We start from the raw sequence: 18,070 nt of genomic DNA, 5'->3' as shown, positions 1-18,070 counted from the left end.
AAATTATTTACATATATTCACACACACACACACACGCACACACACACACACACACACACACGCACCTTAAATGTAATTTTAGATAAATATAAAAATGGTTTTTATGACTCTTTTAAATGGCCTAGTTTGATGAAATTCTCATCCCTTCCTCTCCCTCTATAGTGCCTTCTCTCCATCATTCAATTAAAACACCCTTGTTTTTTATATTTTCCCCTGTGATCTGCAATTCCTCTTTTTGATCTCCTTCTCGTACATGGTCAATTTCAGTATTATAATTGCTTTAGTATGTTACAGATCTTGCATGTTAGTGTCTATTATTTTTACAGAATTTTGCTGGAGATAAAAGCAAGGATGTCTTATACAATCCTTACTTAACACTTTTAAGTCAATTACCAAGTATTCATACATGTGATCCTATGATGGATCAAAATACACATAATATCTAAGTTCTGAGAAAGTTCTCACTACATGCTTTCACATCACAGTCATATACCCAATACTGACTCTTGGTTTGGCTTGTCAAACCTTGAAAGTCATCGCCTAAAAAAGAAGAGACAACAAACATATGGTCAAACAGCTTTATTGTTAATTACCTAAGCATGTCTTAAACTTTGAATGGAAGCATACTAACTAGAAGATGCAAGAAAAAAATGACAAAAACAAGACTCCCAATCTCAAGAAAATTTAAAATCAGCTGGCAATGCTGCACAAAACAGCCAGAGTAGAAGATATCTACTGAGTAACACAATACCAGTTAATACAGAGTAAATCCACAAGAACAACCATCAGTGACTATGGCATAAGGTGGAGGAGTATCATAGGCGAATGAACCTTGGGAGGTGAGAAAAGCATCAACTTGTGTTCTAGCCACCCAAATGCCAGTAGCTTAGTGTAGGGCTTGTGTGAGTAGGATTTACCTTTGTTGCATTTGGTTTATTTAACTTTAAAGTAGACAATGAAGTATAGTATCTATTGGCTTCCAGTTCTAACAAGACAGGATTCTAGGTACAATGGCAAGTAACTTGACATAGGTGAGGACATAACACACCAGATGAAAGACAAGCATAAAGCCATAGGGTTTTGAATAAAACTGTGTACATGGGGCAGGTAGGTTGTGAGATAGCAAGGGACAAGCCTGTGTGTCTGTTCTAAACACTCAGAGGGCAGGAAAGTTGAAAATGAACCAAAATGGAGAACAAGTTACTGTGCTTTCTCACTCTATTTTCTCTTTGTCTTTGTAAGATTTTTTTTTTAATCTCAACTCCTTTGTAAAGCCTTTGAGACACACTGAATGAAAAGCCTGTGGATGTGGCTCTAAAGCCCAACTTTAAAAATGTACAAACAGACCCCTTTTGTGGGCCAGGAAACCAAGAGCTGTTGCTGACAAGATGGTGGTCAATCCAAACAGCTTTAGCAGGCCTGGTACAGAAGGCAGGTGTCTCTCCAGGAAGGTACTGGTAATGGGTCGTGCAGGGACATCCTGGGTTCAGAGAACATTTGTGTCAGAAGACGGTCGTGCATGTTATTCCAGAAACTATTTATCCTAGATATTTTTAGAATAACCCACTTATTCCAACCTCTGTAATATTACCCCATCTCCTTCATCTGGCCCTTTATGTCAAGTTGCTAGTCTTTCTGCAGCTTCAAGGCTGAGAGGGCTCCACTTTCTATATTTCCTCTCAGCATATCCTCTGTCAGAATTGTACTTAGGGATTATTATCTGTCTTCCCATCTTAAACCACTGCAATTCTCAGATCACAATGGCCCATGTATATCATAAAGATTTCTTCAAGGGATTAACCCCACACATAGCCCATCATCCCATTTTTAGCAGATGCACTAGGGCAGTCATTTTGGAATGTCACAGTTATCCTCTTATGGCTTCAGGCTTAAAAAGATAGAGTAACCAACCTTTTAGATTCCCAGTCTCTATTCTTCTATCTTCTCTACATCCTTCCTACGAGTCAGATAAATTGTCTAGTTTTATTGCAAAAATGTAGTGGAACTGAATTTAAATGTGCTCCATTTTGTTCTCTCACTTTATCCTGGAGAGAAGATAATAAACTCTCTTTTCCTTCCTCTTGTTGAGAATCATTAAGGAAGATCATTCAACAGACATTGTTTGAGTTCTTATTTTGAGGGGTGGAGGGTTTTTTCTTTTATTCTCCTCTCTTTCTTTTCCTTGCTTCTTGTGGTGTTAGCTATCAAACTCAGTATTTTACCCATGATAAGCAAGCATTCTGCCATTGAGCTATGTCTCATCTCCCATTGATTTTTTTTAAATATATCTAGAGCTCTCTGGGAAGTATTTCCTTACCATCAAACATCCTATTTTTCCTATAATTTGCAAGAGATGTAGCAATACAAATGTATCAACGTTCACCTGAGTCTGTGAGTCCTAAGTCATGTACTTTACTTAGACATCTATGCACTGAATCATTAAGAAAAGGTACTTGGATATATACAAGTGTGTTCTTGGGAGCAATCATTCTTAGAGAATCATTCTTAGACATGTACATCTGTGAAATATAGCTTACCAAAGATTCTGGTTCTGGCTGCCAAATTTCATCTTCTGGAATCTTCCCAATGGCATGAAGAATCTGAAATGAAAGATTACTTTGCTATTACAAACAGCAAAACAGATACAACCTTTCTTTAATTCTTTAAAAAAAGAACTTAGTGTATGCTCTTGGGATATCCATCAACAATGTCAAGTAAAGGGCAGAGAAATCAACTTTGACTTTTAACACCCCCCCCAAGATCTTTTGTTTATGGTATAAAAGATTCCAACTACTAATTTCATCATAAATTTTAGTACTTGTGAGCATAACTTAAGAGGAATGAGGTTAGAAGACTTGCCAAAAATAACAATAAAGAATAAAAGTGAATTTTAAATGTAAAAGAACTATTGTTGACTCTATAATAACAAACCTAGGTCGTCATTTTATTTTTTTAATAATTTTTTAAAAATTATGTATGTATATGTGCCTGCCTGAGTTTGTATGTAAGTGCACAAGGTACTTGAATGAAGCTTTGGAGACCAAAAGAGGGCACCAGACACCCAAAAACCTAGTGCTAGGAACCAAAGCTCTGCAAGAGCAGCTAGTCTCTTAACTGCTGAGCCGTTTCCAGAACTTCTATTTTTAAAGATCAGTTGTATTTGTAATTATGTAATTATGTATGTGTGTGTATGTGTGTGTGTCACACACATACACACACACACATATACACACAGACAGACAGACAGACAGACAGACAGACAGACAGACAGACAGACAGAGAAAAAGAGAGAGAGAGAGAGGTGTAGATGTCTTCTGAGTTCAGAAGATGGTATTTTATTCCCTGGAAGTGAAGTGACAGGCAGTAGTGAGCTTCCTACAGGATCCTGGGAACCAAACTCTGGTCCTCTCAAAGAGTAAGAAGTGCTTTTAACTGCTGAAACATTTTTCCAGTTTCATTATCTTTTAAGTACAGCTGAGTTCTGACCCCCTCCCCACCCATACATACTTCAGGTAAAATAGTAGATATTTTAATTATTTTATTTAAGGTGTTCCCTTTACCTAAAACTGCTATTATAATGGTGTTTCCTGGGTCTTTAGATGAGGAATATGGTGTGTGTGTGTGTGTGTGTGTGTGTGTGTGTGTGTGTTTCTCCCAAGATCTCATCTTTGAGCATTTATCAAAGTGTGTTTATGTGTCCTCCTCCACCACTGCCCATTACCCTGGGTCCTACCTCTCTGGCTGCTCTCTCCCCAGCCTCCACAGCTCCCTCCATGTAGCCACTCCAGTGTGAAGCTGTTTCAGTGCCTGCAAAGAAAATCTTGCCCACTGGCTGACGTAGAACCCTGGAAACACAAAGCAGAGCAGTAAATGGCATTACACAAAACCAGAAATGAGTTCTCACATGAGGACCAAGGCCAGTTGGCTTTTTCAGGTTCAAAACATCTATGAGGACACTGACAATGTAGGATAATGCTCTTCAGGTTTCTCCAGCTCTTGTGTCATCTCTGTCATGGGTTAATGGAACAAAAGCTGAAGCGCATGCATACACTCCTCTACCAAGGGTACTAACAGGAAAAGGTGCTGAAATCAATGGGGGCAAAATACATTTTTGACTCATCTCTATAAAGTGAGGGACTGAATAAGCCCAGTCATGTATGGATCCCTTTATATGAGGAAGGTGATACATGCTTCTGATTTCTTACTTAGTTACTCTACCATTGAACTTGACTGTTTCTTCTTGTCATGCTTTGCCCTTCTACCATTGAACATGACTGTTTCTTCTTGTCATGCTTTGCCCTTCTACCATTGAACTTGACTGTTTCTTCTTGTCATGCTTTGCCCTTCTCGTATGTTTTTGTAGTTATTTCTTTTGGTTTTGTATGATGCAGGATGGAGCCCAAGGCTTTATGTATACTAGACATGTGCTCCACTACTGTACCACATCTCTAACCCTTATATATCTCTTAAAGGGATGGTCTAATGATTTTAAGATTACTTTCATCAATGGCACTAAAGAAATAAATGAGTCTTATGGCTTCATTGACTTCCATCCACTGGGGTTCAGAACTATTGCTAAGTTAAAATTTGTTGGGTGCCAGCTCTTCAAGGTTCTTTACTCCTTAATGTAACCCCAATACTATTATTTATACATCTCAAAGGTGAATGTAGAGGTTAATTGTGGTAGACACTGAAATGTACCACCTAGAATGAAGGACATTTTTGTTGGTGGGAGTCATTCCAGAAGGTGGTATTCTGATGCTGGCACTCTTTGGAGGTGACTATTTCTACTGGCAAAATGACCTCATGCCTGCTTCTAACACCAACTACATTTAGTGACTGACTAGTATAAATAAGCTTTTAAAGATGCAAGCCCCAAGCTACAACATGAGACTACTTGGAAGGATCATTCTACTTTTAGAGAGTGTCATGGGGTCAGCTGGTACTTTCATTGGAACTGTATTACTGATTGGCTTTCCCATTCTTGCTTCCTTCTTCTTCCTTCCATGATGCTGATACTAAGGATGCAGTCTGATATCTATCCTACCTACTGATTGCTTCAGTGTCTACCTCCTAGGATCTCATTTGAAACCAGGTGATCTAAGAACTCTACCTTAGTCTTGGTCCTCTTGCTACATGTCATCTCTGTGCTACATTCTATTTTCTTTCTAGTCTTTTCAAGAACTCCATGACAGTGCTACCAGTTAAAATCTCATATCACAAATAAACAGACAGGCTCAGAGAAATGTGCAGTGACTCAGAAAGAGCCATAGTGCTAGAAAACAGCAGAGCCAGCATTTGAAATATTTCTAGCCGATGTCAACATCTCTATTTTTATCCTCTCTGTGTTGCCTGATATATTACTATCACCAGTTTCTAGAATGATCTCATGATAAGCAAAGGGATAGAAGGTTCCCAGGCACTTAGCCTATAAAGGCAGTCCACTATCATACTTAAAAAGACACCATAAAAGAAGTACTATCTAGAGCCATTTTTAGCCTATCTCGGGATGCCATGATCAGATAAAGGATATCCAGCATTCAGAACAATGCTTATATTAATTAACACTTATCTCTTCTGAGCATGTCTACAAAACTTTCCAGGGAATACTTGATCATGAAGTCTCTAGTAATGGACTGACAATGAGAACAGTCTATTACACGGTGGGAAGTGTGTCTATTAGAGAAAATATGTCACTGAGAGTGTGTCTTTGGGGGCTATATATCACCCTGGCCCCTTATTACTGCTCTGCTCTGCATCCTGCCTTTTATGATGTGATCTGTTCTAATACGATATCCACACTATTATAGACTGATAATCTCTAAATCCCGAGGGGGAAGGAAAACAAATTATTTTTGTCAAGTATTTGGTCCCTCTCAGAAAAAGCTAGCATTGATAATTTAGTATATTGTTGAGTGTCTTATAGGAAAACGTAACAGTTTTACTTGAATCATTATGTTTTCTTTTACCCAAATTTATCATAGCCAAAAAAAAAAGTCAGGGAAAAATAAGAAACCATAGAGTATTGGTGAGATTATTATAATACGTGGAATCATCTGCAATTATTGGGAGCCGGAGGGCATTCAAATGTTTCCAGAGTCAGAAGGTACATTTACCCTCTCCATGCTTGTTAAACTACAAGGCATTTCAGCATATGCTCACTTTCTACAACAGCAGGAACTTCCAGTTGGAGACCTGGTAGAGGGGTACAGTGGACAAAACCTAGTAAAGATTGGAAGACTAAGCCATATGGTACTAACCATGCTAACAATTGTATATAAACATGTAACAGGCAAGGATTAAACTGAGAGAGTTTCTGTCCAGTGGAAATGAGAAGGTGAGTGAGCAGTTAGTGTATGCAATAAAGATGGAGGGGAGAGACTATTATACCGGAGACCTCAACATACACCCTCCTGAATTATGTGGTTTACTGCCTAATTGTGGTAAATTTAATCTATGCTAACCTCAACAGAAATTTCTTAAGAAACATGTATTCAGTTCTTTACTAAAGTTGGCCTGTTTGCTTTGTCCTTAATCTTCCAGCTGGAAGCAGTACACATGTGAATACATCAAGGGCCCTCACAATAAAATTCATTGCAGTGTCTCAGGTGTCCTGGCCTTGCAGAGTCAGGAAAATCCTTTAGATACAGTCTCTACTTGGCCTGGGGGTTCTGTCATTAAGTCATTTTGTGCCATAGTTTCCTACATTATGACATTAAACTTGACACCCATTCATGACAAGGGACAAAGGTGAAAAGCATTATCATGTCACCTTGTGTGCTGGAATTGTTCTTCCATCTAACATTTATTCCACAGACTTATAAGTTAGGGGTTCTTTGTGATCCTTGCCCCACCTCTACAGTCATTTTCCTGTTATTTTATGGAACTGAGCATGGAGCTTAACACTCAATGTCCAGATATCAAATGATACTACATGTTGAATTTAAAACAAAACTCAAGCCTAAACTGATATAGTGGCTAAAAGACAAAGTTTTATAACCTTTAATATGTTGTATAGTACAAAGGGTCTTTCAGATCTTTCTACTTCAATCCTTGCCATTTTATTCAATTAAAATTTTTATTATGTATATGTGAGTGCAGGTACTCGCAGAAGTCAGGAGATCCCTTGGAGCTGGAGTTACACAGTATTGTGAGATGCCTGATGCAGGAGTGAACTCAGGTCCACTGCAAAAGTAGTAAGTGCTCATAATTGTTGAGCCACCACTCCATGCCTGAATCTTCTCATTCTGTCACCAATATCATTTATATTCCTGTCACACTTAGCTTTGCCCAAGACCTTATAAGAACTTGCAGATTCTAAGACCTGACTCTTTCCATAACATTCTATCTAGACTGCATTCTCCATGAAGCTTCTCTGCCCCTCCCGTACTGCCTGATATAAAGCCAATGCACATTTCACTAAGGGAAGCCTGTATTTCCATGGGTCCACAGAATATTGTTATGCCCCTTAACTAAAGCATTAGCCCTGACACTTTAGTACTTAATTTCTTATGTTCTATCCTTCCTCTGCTTCCTACTATTGTCTCCAAAATTATCAACTCCTTGGCAAGGAGGCATAACCTTGATATTGATATTTTTAGAAGTGGTCAGCAAATGGTTGACACTTATTCAATATACTATCAATGAAACAATTACTAGTGACTTCGTCTACACTCAACTCACTAGGTCTCTATTTGAAAAGTAACATAATGATTCAAAAGCATATTGGGTAGGTAGATAAGGACCGTGACATGCAGAATCTTTAATCATCTTTTGATAAGCAGGTTTGAACCCTTCTTCTACTGGTTTTCATAGAGAGCTGATCAATGGCCTTCATCCCAGTAACAGCAGGTGTTGCACTCTCAAGACTTTTTCCTTTTTTCCCATTTTAGTTTAGTGTTGCTAGGAACATCCTGGTAATGGTTATTAAGTTGTGCCTTGTTATTGTCATCAGATACACTAAACTCAGCACCAGTGACTCATATTTGGATGCACAATGCTGTGAGTGCTAAAAAGCCCATTAACTCTGAAGGGGTGAGTCATATCATGTGTTAGAAACAGAAAAAAAAGTTGCTAAAGAATAACTCAGGCTATGATCACATTTTCTTGTGTTTCTCATTCATGTGATAAGGTAAGTAAAATCTAACAACAATAAATGACTAAATAGGTGATTGGTAGGATTAGACAAGGAACTCAATCCCTTTTTTGACTGGTTTAGAATTGCTTTTGAATTTGCAGAGCCATGCCCACACTGATCCAGAGGTGTTCTTGAAGAAGTTTCCTTAGTTGTAGACTCGGTAGGCAGGCTGAACAAATCCTCTGGCTATTTAAAGTGCTACTTATGTGTCAACTTTCTTTGGTTACTTTGACTGAGTTTGCTTCTCTAGAGGAATGAAGAGTGGAAACAACACAATGGTGCAGCACTGTCACTTCCTTTGTGAAACTCATGATCTTCAAAGGAAATTCTGCAGATGCTTTCTAGTATTGACAGGAAAGAAAAAACCAAAGAGAAACATGGTAACCTATGTGGAGCTTGGCTTCAATTGCAGGGGCTTTTGGTCACAGCTCAGCACACTTTTATTTACCAAACATGTCTTGATTGAACGTGTGCCATCCCTGAATGAGTTAGTGGAGTGATTAGGTAGTACCTTCCATACTGGGTCAAGATGCCGGGAGGGAAGTAGGTTGTGTAGCAGCCCCCAGAATACTGTTCTTCACACCAGTTCTTCTCTTCATAATGGACTGGCTGTTAAGGCAGAGGGAAAAAGACTTGAGAAAGAGGCAGAAGATATTTTGTCTATCATATATGGAGCACATGCTAGCAGATTTCATTACAGAGAACCAGTTGTAGCTATCTCTCAGAATTTGCAGGGTAGTGCTTCTAACTCTCCCAGCTTCCTATAGCTACTGAAACCTTTTGTAGAAAGAGGTATAGTATTTGCCTAAAACCTCTGCATATCCTCCTGTATGCTTTAAATTACCTCTGGATTATTTATGTTTCATAATACAATATAAATGCCATGCAAATAGTTATCACACTGACTCTTTAGTAGATGTGTGATATTTTTCAAATATTTTGTAGAACCTCTACTTACAGAGGGTTGACTATACTTCTGAAATATGGCCATATTAGCTTGAAGTTTCTGAAGACAGGCTTTTGGGCAGGTAAATGCTTTCAAGAAGAAACTTGGATAAATTTAGACTTTAGAATTTTTTTTTTAATTTGGTGCATGCATGTATCAATTTTTTGAGACAAAGTCTTGTCATGTAGCATAATGGCCTGAGATTCTTGATCCTCCTATGATGCTTCCATCTTGCAAGTACTGAGATTATGAAAATACACCACTATTTCTGGACACAGACAGCAATTATCTGTTTCTGTTTTCATTTTGTTTTTATCTATCAGAAAGTTTTAGTGTCTAATGGTTTTGAAAAAAGGTTTTAAATGATAAAGTTTACAAGAATGGTTGTCCAAGAAACAAAAGCAGAAGTATATATCTGTGAAAAACAAATGACAGTGAGTTTCATGTTTGACAGGGGTGAGCTTTGCTGAAGGTATATGGTTTTCATACTATGTACTCACTATGGAGGGGGGTGGGACTTCTAAAATAACCATTGGTCTGGAAAATATGTTTTAGCAATCAACAGGCTGTATTTTAGCTAAGAGTTTTATAAAATTTGAACTCCTTATAAAAACAAAGGCCAGAATTACAGCTCAGTGATAGAGACCTTGCCTAGCATGTCCACATCCTATGTTCAATTCTACCCAGGGGTGGGAGGAACCAACAATGAATATCGTAAACAAAAAATTTATCACTAAGCATCACACTGAAAAGAGAAAATAGACCAACCTGTGGATACTTCATTCCTCCTTAGCATAGGGAACAAAATATCCATGGAAGGAGTTACAGAGACAAAGTTTGGAGCTAAGACAAAAGGATGGACCATCCAGAGACTAACCAACCTGGGGATCCATTCCAGAACCAGCCAGCAAACCCAGACACTATTGCATATGCCAGCAAGATTTTGCTGAAAGGACCCTGATATAGCTGTCTCTTGTGAGGCTATGCCAATACCTGGCAAATACAGAAATGGATGATCATAGTCATCTATAGGATGGAACACAGAGCCCCCAATGGAGGAGCTAGAGAAAGCACCCAAGGAGCTGAAGGTGTCTGCAACCCCATAGGTGGAACAACAATATGAACTAACCAATATCCCCAGAGCTCATATCTCTAGCTGCATATGTAGCAGAAGATGGCCAAGTCGACCTTGGTCTTGTAAACTTTATATGTCCCAGTACAGGGGAACTCTAGGGCCAAGAAGTGGGAGTGGGTGGGTAGGGGAGCAGGGCGGGTGGGAGGAAGGTATAGGGGACTTTCAGGATAGCATTTGAAATATAAATGAAGAAAATATCTAATAAAAAATTGAAAAAGTAAAAAAAAATTAAAACTAGACTTTGAAAAATGTTTTTTTTAAATTATGATCACATAGCTGATTTTACATCCTGTTTATAAAGTGTGAGGCCCTGCCTAAATAGTGAATGGCCCTAGGCATCTTCCAGTATTATCATTTTGTGTTCTGACATGTGAGGACTGATAATACATCCTGAGCATCCTTCTTTGGCTCTTAGGGCTTTCTCTTTCATTTCTCCTTCCTCCAAGGAATTTATTCTACTACCACAGCAAACACCAAAGCCCAAATGAAGAAAGTGACTTTCTTTGTACAAAAAAGCACACAAGGACAGAAGCAACACCATTTCATCATCAAAAATGAATCATCAATATGCTTAGAAGAGACTTTTGCAAATGAAAACGTATCCCTTTTGGGGGAAAAATCATATTCCTCGTTAAATGATGTTTTCCATTCAATCCCTTCATACAGTACTTGAGAACATTAATTACCAACTGTTGTCACACACCCACCTGATCCAGGGACAATTCTGAGTTTAGGGACAAAAGAAGCACTACTGGCAGCAGAGTGAAACACTTTCTGAAACCATTTATGCACCAACCCTACACGTACAGGCCCTTTGTGAATATATTGGGAAAGATAAGATGTAGGGTCCTCCCAGCATGAACCCATCCTTGAGAAGCCTTTCAGGACAAAGCAGGCCTCCTCCTACTAGGAAAAGACTGAGAAACAGTCTTACCTGCAGAGCTTCTTGGGAGTTCAGCACTTTTGCATATAGCTCACAAAGTTTCCTCAGTCTGTACAACAGAGAAATAAAATATTTTAATGATAAAAGTAAAGCTTAAAGAAGTAAGGAGAACAAAAAAGGGGAGGTACTTATTCCCTTAAAAAAGTCTCTGAGTATCATTGCTTCCACTTTGACCTTTCAGGTTAACTAATTATGTTTTTCTTTTTCTTGAGATGCTGTGCTACTATGTAGCCTATGCTTGCTTTAGATGGTGTGCTTCTAAGTAGCCAAGTCTTGCTTGGCATTCTCAATCTTCCTGCCTTGGCCTCTCAAGTGACATGATTACAAGCAAGAGTGACCATATCCAGCTTCATTTTAGTTTTTGAAAAACACGAATTTGTTCTATTTCTAACGCCTTAAAACCATGAGCTCACAAATAGGAATATAGCAAGACTGTCACTAAATCTTTAAGAAGGAAAGTAAAATGAATCACTGGGCATACTAACTTAGAAAAGACAGTCTCAGATTCTGCTCCTGACTCAGAAAGGAAGGTGATAGAAATCTGTGTTTCCCAAGCCTTCCTAAAGCTTCTCAAATTTAAAAACTGTCAATATAAAGTTAATAGCCAAATAATGGTTTGCAATAAATAAGTGCTCAGTAAATACTTGCTCTTAAGTATAGTGGGAGAATTGGAAGTAAACCAACTATAATAAATAGTCACTTAAGATAAATCAACTAATTTATCAATTAACATAAATCTAGCCACTGATATATTTATATTTCTATAAATGAGCATAGCTGTTTCAATATTGGCCTGTATAGATTAGGAATGTACAATGGAATCTTAAACAAGACTTATAGCATGGCCAATTCATTTTAGAAGAAGTGCTATTGTAGATTGGAGTGTTGCTTCAGGAGTTAAGAGAACTGGCTGCTGTAACACAGGACTACAGTTCAATCCTCAGTATCCATGTGGCAGCTCACAACAGGTTGTAGCTTCTGTCCCAGGGCATCCAATATACTCTTCTGGCATCAGCAAGAATCAAGCATGGCACACATGTGGGGCATAGACATGCATGCAGGCAAAACACCCATATGCATTAAAATAAATATCTTTCCAAAATGCAATACGGTTTTACACCTAGGAACTCTTTCTTTAAGCAAAAGAATAAAAGTGCTCAATGTCTTCTGCTTCTCTCTTTCTCTGGAATAGCATGGCACTGACAGAAGAATGGTAGCAGAGTAAAGATATGCAGTTAGCTCCAGAAATAGAATTAAGTATTATGGAGGATAAATATTCAGGAAGGTGAGCATTTTAAGCTCTTGGAGAAGAGACTGATAATACAAATATATGGCTGCCAAGGAAAGAAAAAAAAGCTAGACCTTCATTTCTTTGTGAAAATATATTTCTATTAATTATTTGAGAATTTCAATACATTTTGATCATTCCCATTCCTCAAATTCTCCCCGTAACTCTTTCAATATACACTCTCTAGCCACTCTTTCTCTTTTCCTTTTCAATTTTTTTATTAGATATTTTCTTCATTTACATTTCAAATGCTATCCCGAAATTCCTCTATACCCTCCCCCTGCCCTGCTCCCATACCCACCTACTCCCACTTCTTGGCCCTGGTGTTCCCCTGTACTGGGGCATATAAAGTTTGCAAGGCCAAGGGGCCTCTCTTCCCAATGATGGCCGACTAGGCCATCCTCTGCTACATATGCAGCTAGAGATATGAGCTCCAGGGGATACTGGTTAATTCATATTGTTGTTCCACCTATAGGGTTGCAGACACCTTCAGCTCCTTTGGTACTTTCTCTAGCTCCTCCATTGGGGACCCTCTGTTCCATCCAATAGATGACTGTGAGCATCCACTTCTGTATTTGCCAGGCACTGGCATAGCCTCACAGGAGACAGCCATATCAGGGTCCTTTCAGCAAAATCTTGCTGGCATATACAGTAGTGTCTGGGTTTGGTGGCTGGTTCTGGAATGGATTCCCAGGTGGGTTAGTCTCTGGATGGTCCAGTCTTTTGTCTTAGCTCCAAACTTTGTCTCTGTAACTCCTTTCATGGGTATTTTGTTCCCTATTCTAAGGAGGAATAAAGTATCCACATGTTGGTCTTGCTTCTTCTTGATTTTCTTGTGTTTTGCAAATTGTATCTTGGGTATTCTAAGTTTCTGGAATAATATCCACTTATCAGTGAGGGCATATCAAGTGACTTCTTTTGTGATTGGGTTACCTCACTCAGGATGATATCCTCCAGATACATCCATTTGTCCAAGAATTTCATAAATTCATTGTTTTTAATAGCTGAGTAGTACTCCATTGTATAAATGAACCACATTTTCTGTATCCATTCCTCTGCTGAGGGACATCTGGGTTCTTTCCAGCTTCTGGCTATTATAAATAAGGTTGCTATGAACATAGTGGAGCATGTGTCCTTATTACCAGTTGGAACATTTCTGGGTCTATGCCCAGGAGAAGAATTGCTGGATCTTCAAGTAGTACTATGTCCAATTTTTTGAGGAACTGCCAAACTGATTTTCAGAGTGGTTGTACAAGCTTGCAATCCCACTAGCAATGGAGGACTGTTCTTCTTTCTCCACATCCTAAGCAGCATCTGCTGTCACCTGAATTTTTGATCTTAGCCATTCTGACTGGTGTGAGGTGGAATCTCAGGGTTGTTTTGATTTGCATTTCCCTGATGATTAAGGATGTTGAACATTTTTTCAAGTGCTTCTCAGCCCTTCGGTATTCCTCAGTTGAGAATTCTTTGTTTAGCTCTGTGCCCCATTTTTTAATGGGGTTATTTGAATTTCTGGAGTCCAGCTTCTTGAGCTCTTTGTATATATTGGATATTAGTCCCCTATCAGATTTAGGATTGGTAAAAATCCTTTCCTAATCTGTTGGTTAGCCCCTATTTTTCAAGCTAGCTATATATTCATGGGTATGGGGGCACCCACCAGACCATAGTCAATTACGAGAGTCTACATCCTTAAAAACAACTGATGAACACTCTCCTAGATTCCATCAATAAACCTTTGGTTAGAAGTAAGTTCTCATGAGTACATCTACTCTCCATGGCATTACCTCTTACATCAAAATATACTTTAGGAAAACAAAAGATTTTCAGATAGTCGATGAATCCAGAGGTGGACCAGGTTATGCATGCTTGTAATTTCAGCACTTGGGAGATGGAGGCAGGACAATTGTGAGTTAGAAGCAAGTCTGGGCTACATAGTGAGTTAGAGGACAACTTAAACAAGCAGCAACTCATCCTATACCACTCTTATTATAATCACCCAAAAGCAGTGGAAGAATGGATAATTAAAAATACATATCTTGGAGGTCTGGAGAAATGGATTGGCAGTGAAGAATGTTTCAGGCTTTTTGGAGGATCCACCTTCAGTTCCTAGCATCAACATTGGACAGTTCATAGCTGCCTATAAATTCAGTTCTAGTGGTATTCGACATTTCTGGCTTTCAAGGGAGCCTACACTCTCTGTGCCTGTCTATCTGTCTCTGTTTCTCTTTCTCTAACATTCAAGCATGCACGTGCAATACACACAGATGTACACACATGTCACACTTTTGCATGTGCACATGTGTCACATACACTTAAAAAATCTAAACAAAAGATAAAGCAAAAATAATATATTGAAATAGGAGCTTTACTGTGTATGAAATATATTTTATTAAACTATTAGAATGAATAACCCTGACTACATGAAATATGTAGTTGGTATAGTATATGATGTACTAATCTATGAACATGATCAAAAAGACAACTTGGAAAAAGATGTTTTCAAGGCATTGAAGATTCAGCAGTGAGTTAGTCAGATAAGACTTCCTATCCTTCATGGATATTATATTCCAATGGGGACATTTTGAAATATATGGCCCAGTCAGACTTCCACAGATCTGGCCATGCACCAAGGTGGCATGGGTTATGGAGGAGCATGCTATGAGAACTGAAATAATGTACTGTAAAGTCATTTGGGCTTTGAGTCATTAAATATATTATCAGTTGTGGTGCAGGTATACATATTTGGCAGTGGTAGATACAAATTACTAAGAGAGATAGCCTCCAGAAAAATTAGTCTCTGCACCTATAACCTGTAATTGCATCATTTTTGTAATGCTGCCTAACCTAGCAATTTGTCAACTTAGTAATCTTCTCCATAAGTAAATGTTCAGCTCTGGCCTTACATCCATTTTCATAATGTTCATGTTCTTAGCATAATGTCATGTATATAATAACTTGGTAAGTATTAATTTGAATATTTGGTTCTTAAGTAATAAGCATTGTGACATATAAGGCCTTTATCATTAACATAACAGATACTTCACATTAGTAATACACATATTATGAGGTATTCTGTATATCAAAGTCAATAAACATCGAATGGCAAGCAAATAGTAAAAAAAAAAAGAAAAGAAAAGAGTGGAAATAAAGAGGTAACTTACTTGAGAAGCCTATGTTCCCTATTGAGTGTGTGTTTTGCTGTAAAAAACCTATCAACTAAATAATGGAGAGAGTGATAAAAGGAAGAAAGGGAGTATGGGGAAGGGAGAGAGGGAGGGAGGAAAGGAATAGGAGAGGGAAAGAAGGAAGAAGTAAAGCAGATTTTGTTACCTTTCTTCTTTGGTGAGACGTACCAGTTTTCTAGCTTTGTGAGCAAGGATAAATCTAAAATATACAAACAAGAAAAAGACAGGAGTGTAATACTTTCACTTTCACTTTATTTCTATGGCTACCCATGCTCTGTTTAGTATGCAAGGAAACCACCTATATACTGAATACCTACAGTGTCCCTGTTTCAATGTCCCATTCGTGTCACTGAGGAGCACTTTCTGGCTTTAGGGGATCAAGGGAGTAAAAGTAAATGACTAGCCATGGTTTCTCCTAGGTTAGTATGACAAAAGATCTACTGCTGTCTTACCAGGCTTAGTGACCAAGAGACTAGAGTCTCAAATGGAGTCTTAAGGCTGTGCCTGAGCCATAGTAGGGTTGAGAAGTGGTAGGGCCTTTCAGAATACTTTGAATTGTGAGGAATTCAAAGGATTAATATGGTTTCCATGACAGCTCTTTGGGAGAGTGGGTTATTTTAAATAACAAGTTTGGCTTCTCTGCCTGTGACCTTGCTTCTTCTCTGCTGTGTTTTGAAGCAGCATAATGCCCTCAACAGAAGCCTAGCAAATATTAATTTCATGCTCTTAGATTTCCAGAACTGTGAGGTACAATGAACATCTTCTCATAAGTTACCTAGTCTTAAGTATTTTGCTATAGCAACAGAAATCACAGTAAACAACATGGATGCCCACACAATCTCCATACGGAGAACTCTCAGTAAAATATTCCTTTTAGTGTCAGTTTATCATGTAAAGATGGCCCCAAAACATATCTACTAATACAATAAGATGAAGTAGAAAATTAGTACAAAAATTTTAAATGTTATTGGTATTTGACATATACTTATTTATTATTTAAAAAGAAGCACTCACTGATAAGTGGATATTAACCCAGAAACTTAGGTTACCCAAGATAAAATTTGCAAAACTCATGAAACTCAAGAAGGAAGACCAAAATGTGGATACTTTGCTCCTTCTTAGAATGAGGAACAAAATACCCATGGAAGGAGTTACAGAGACAAAGTTCAGAGCTGAAACAGAAGAAAGGACCATCCAGAGACTTCCCCACCCAGGAATCCATCCCATATACAACCACCAAATGCAGACAGTATTGCATATGCCAGCAAGATTTTGCTGACAGGACCCTGATATAGCTGTCTCTTGTGAGGCTATGCCAGTGCTTAGCAAATACAGAAGTGGATGCTCACAGTCATCTATTGGATGGAACACAGGGCCCCCAATGGAGGAGCTAGAGAAAGTACCCAAGGAGCTAAAGGGGTCAGCAACCCTATAGGAGGATCAACAATATGAACTAATCAGTACCCCACAGAACTGTGTCTCTTGTTGCATATGTAGCAGAGGGTGGCCTAGAAGGCCATCAATGGGAGGAGAGACCCTTGGTCTTAGGAAGATCATATGCCCCAGTACTGAGGAATGCCAGGGCCAGGAAGCAGGAGTAGATGGGTTGGGGAGCAGGGCAGGGGGGTGTGGAGGTTATAAGGAACTTTCGGGATAACATTTGAAATGTAAATGAAGAAAATATCTAATAAAAAATAAATAATAAATAAGAGGAAGCAATAAGAATACTCCTATCACTGGATTTGGAGAATAGTACTATCAAAAAAAATTGTTTTATCAAAGGTTTTTATACCTTAATCAATAGTGTTTCATTTTATTGCCAATAACAAGTACAGCTATAATATTATAATTGTGTCTTACCCCATTATAGCAGCATAGGTGCCATCTGGTTTGGTATCATCCAATGTGTACGCAATTGGAGCTTCCTCTCCTTCAATAACCATGGTTCCACAGAAATCTTAGAAAACAGTGAAGTACATGAAAATGTTCATTACCCTATTATTTTGTCCACAGCAATTGCAATGAAAAATACAGTTTTCAATTTGAGAAATTTGGAGGCCAAACATATACCATTCTACTTTAGGTATATAAAAACAAACTGAATTTTTGTCAACGACAGGGCTAGGTAACCATGGTTATATGAAAAAAAAAAAAAAAAAAGAGTGGGCTCAGAAGTTGTAGCACAGTTGGTACAGTGCCTAACATGCACAAATCCCTGTGTTTGCCCCCAGCACTGTACAAACTAGATGTAGTGGTGCCTATCTATAATCTCAACACCCAGGAGATAGAGACAGGAACTTCATCTACATAGTGATTTTGAGACTGGCTGTGTAAGATACAGTCTTGGACAAAAAAACAAAAAACAAACAAACAAAAAAATCAAGTGGTCAGTGGAATACAAGAGGCTGCATATTCCTATTTCATAAGGAGTCATTC

At 38.4% G+C, this 18,070-nt stretch overlaps 1 protein-coding gene across 1 annotated transcript in view; it reads right to left on the bottom strand.

The window, feature by feature from the left end:
* Window positions 1-564: 564 nt before the first annotated feature.
* Window positions 565-18,070, bottom strand: part of Maob (monoamine oxidase B) — a 113,579-nt gene continuing 96,073 nt past the window's right edge. The window contains exons 9-15 of the mRNA XM_085838255.1: window positions 17,495-17,591; window positions 15,780-15,833; window positions 11,153-11,210; window positions 8,649-8,746; window positions 3,734-3,845; window positions 2,538-2,600; window positions 565-1,480 (exon numbers count right to left, since the gene is read on the bottom strand). Coding sequence (XP_085694381.1) covers window positions 1,328-1,480; window positions 2,538-2,600; window positions 3,734-3,845; window positions 8,649-8,746; window positions 11,153-11,210; window positions 15,780-15,833; window positions 17,495-17,591 — 635 coding nt within the window. The 3' untranslated portion in view covers window positions 565-1,327. The remainder of the gene's footprint in view (window positions 1,481-2,537; window positions 2,601-3,733; window positions 3,846-8,648; window positions 8,747-11,152; window positions 11,211-15,779; window positions 15,834-17,494; window positions 17,592-18,070) is intronic.

The sequence above is a fragment of the Mus caroli genome, unplaced genomic scaffold (assembly GCF_978045245.1).
Source record: "Mus caroli unplaced genomic scaffold, Mus_caroli_1 scaffold_5, whole genome shotgun sequence".
In the NCBI taxonomy this organism is placed as follows: domain Eukaryota; kingdom Metazoa; phylum Chordata; class Mammalia; order Rodentia; family Muridae; genus Mus; species Mus caroli.
The sequence above is the reverse complement of the archived record's forward strand: the minus strand, read 5'-3'. Positions and strand labels throughout refer to the sequence as shown.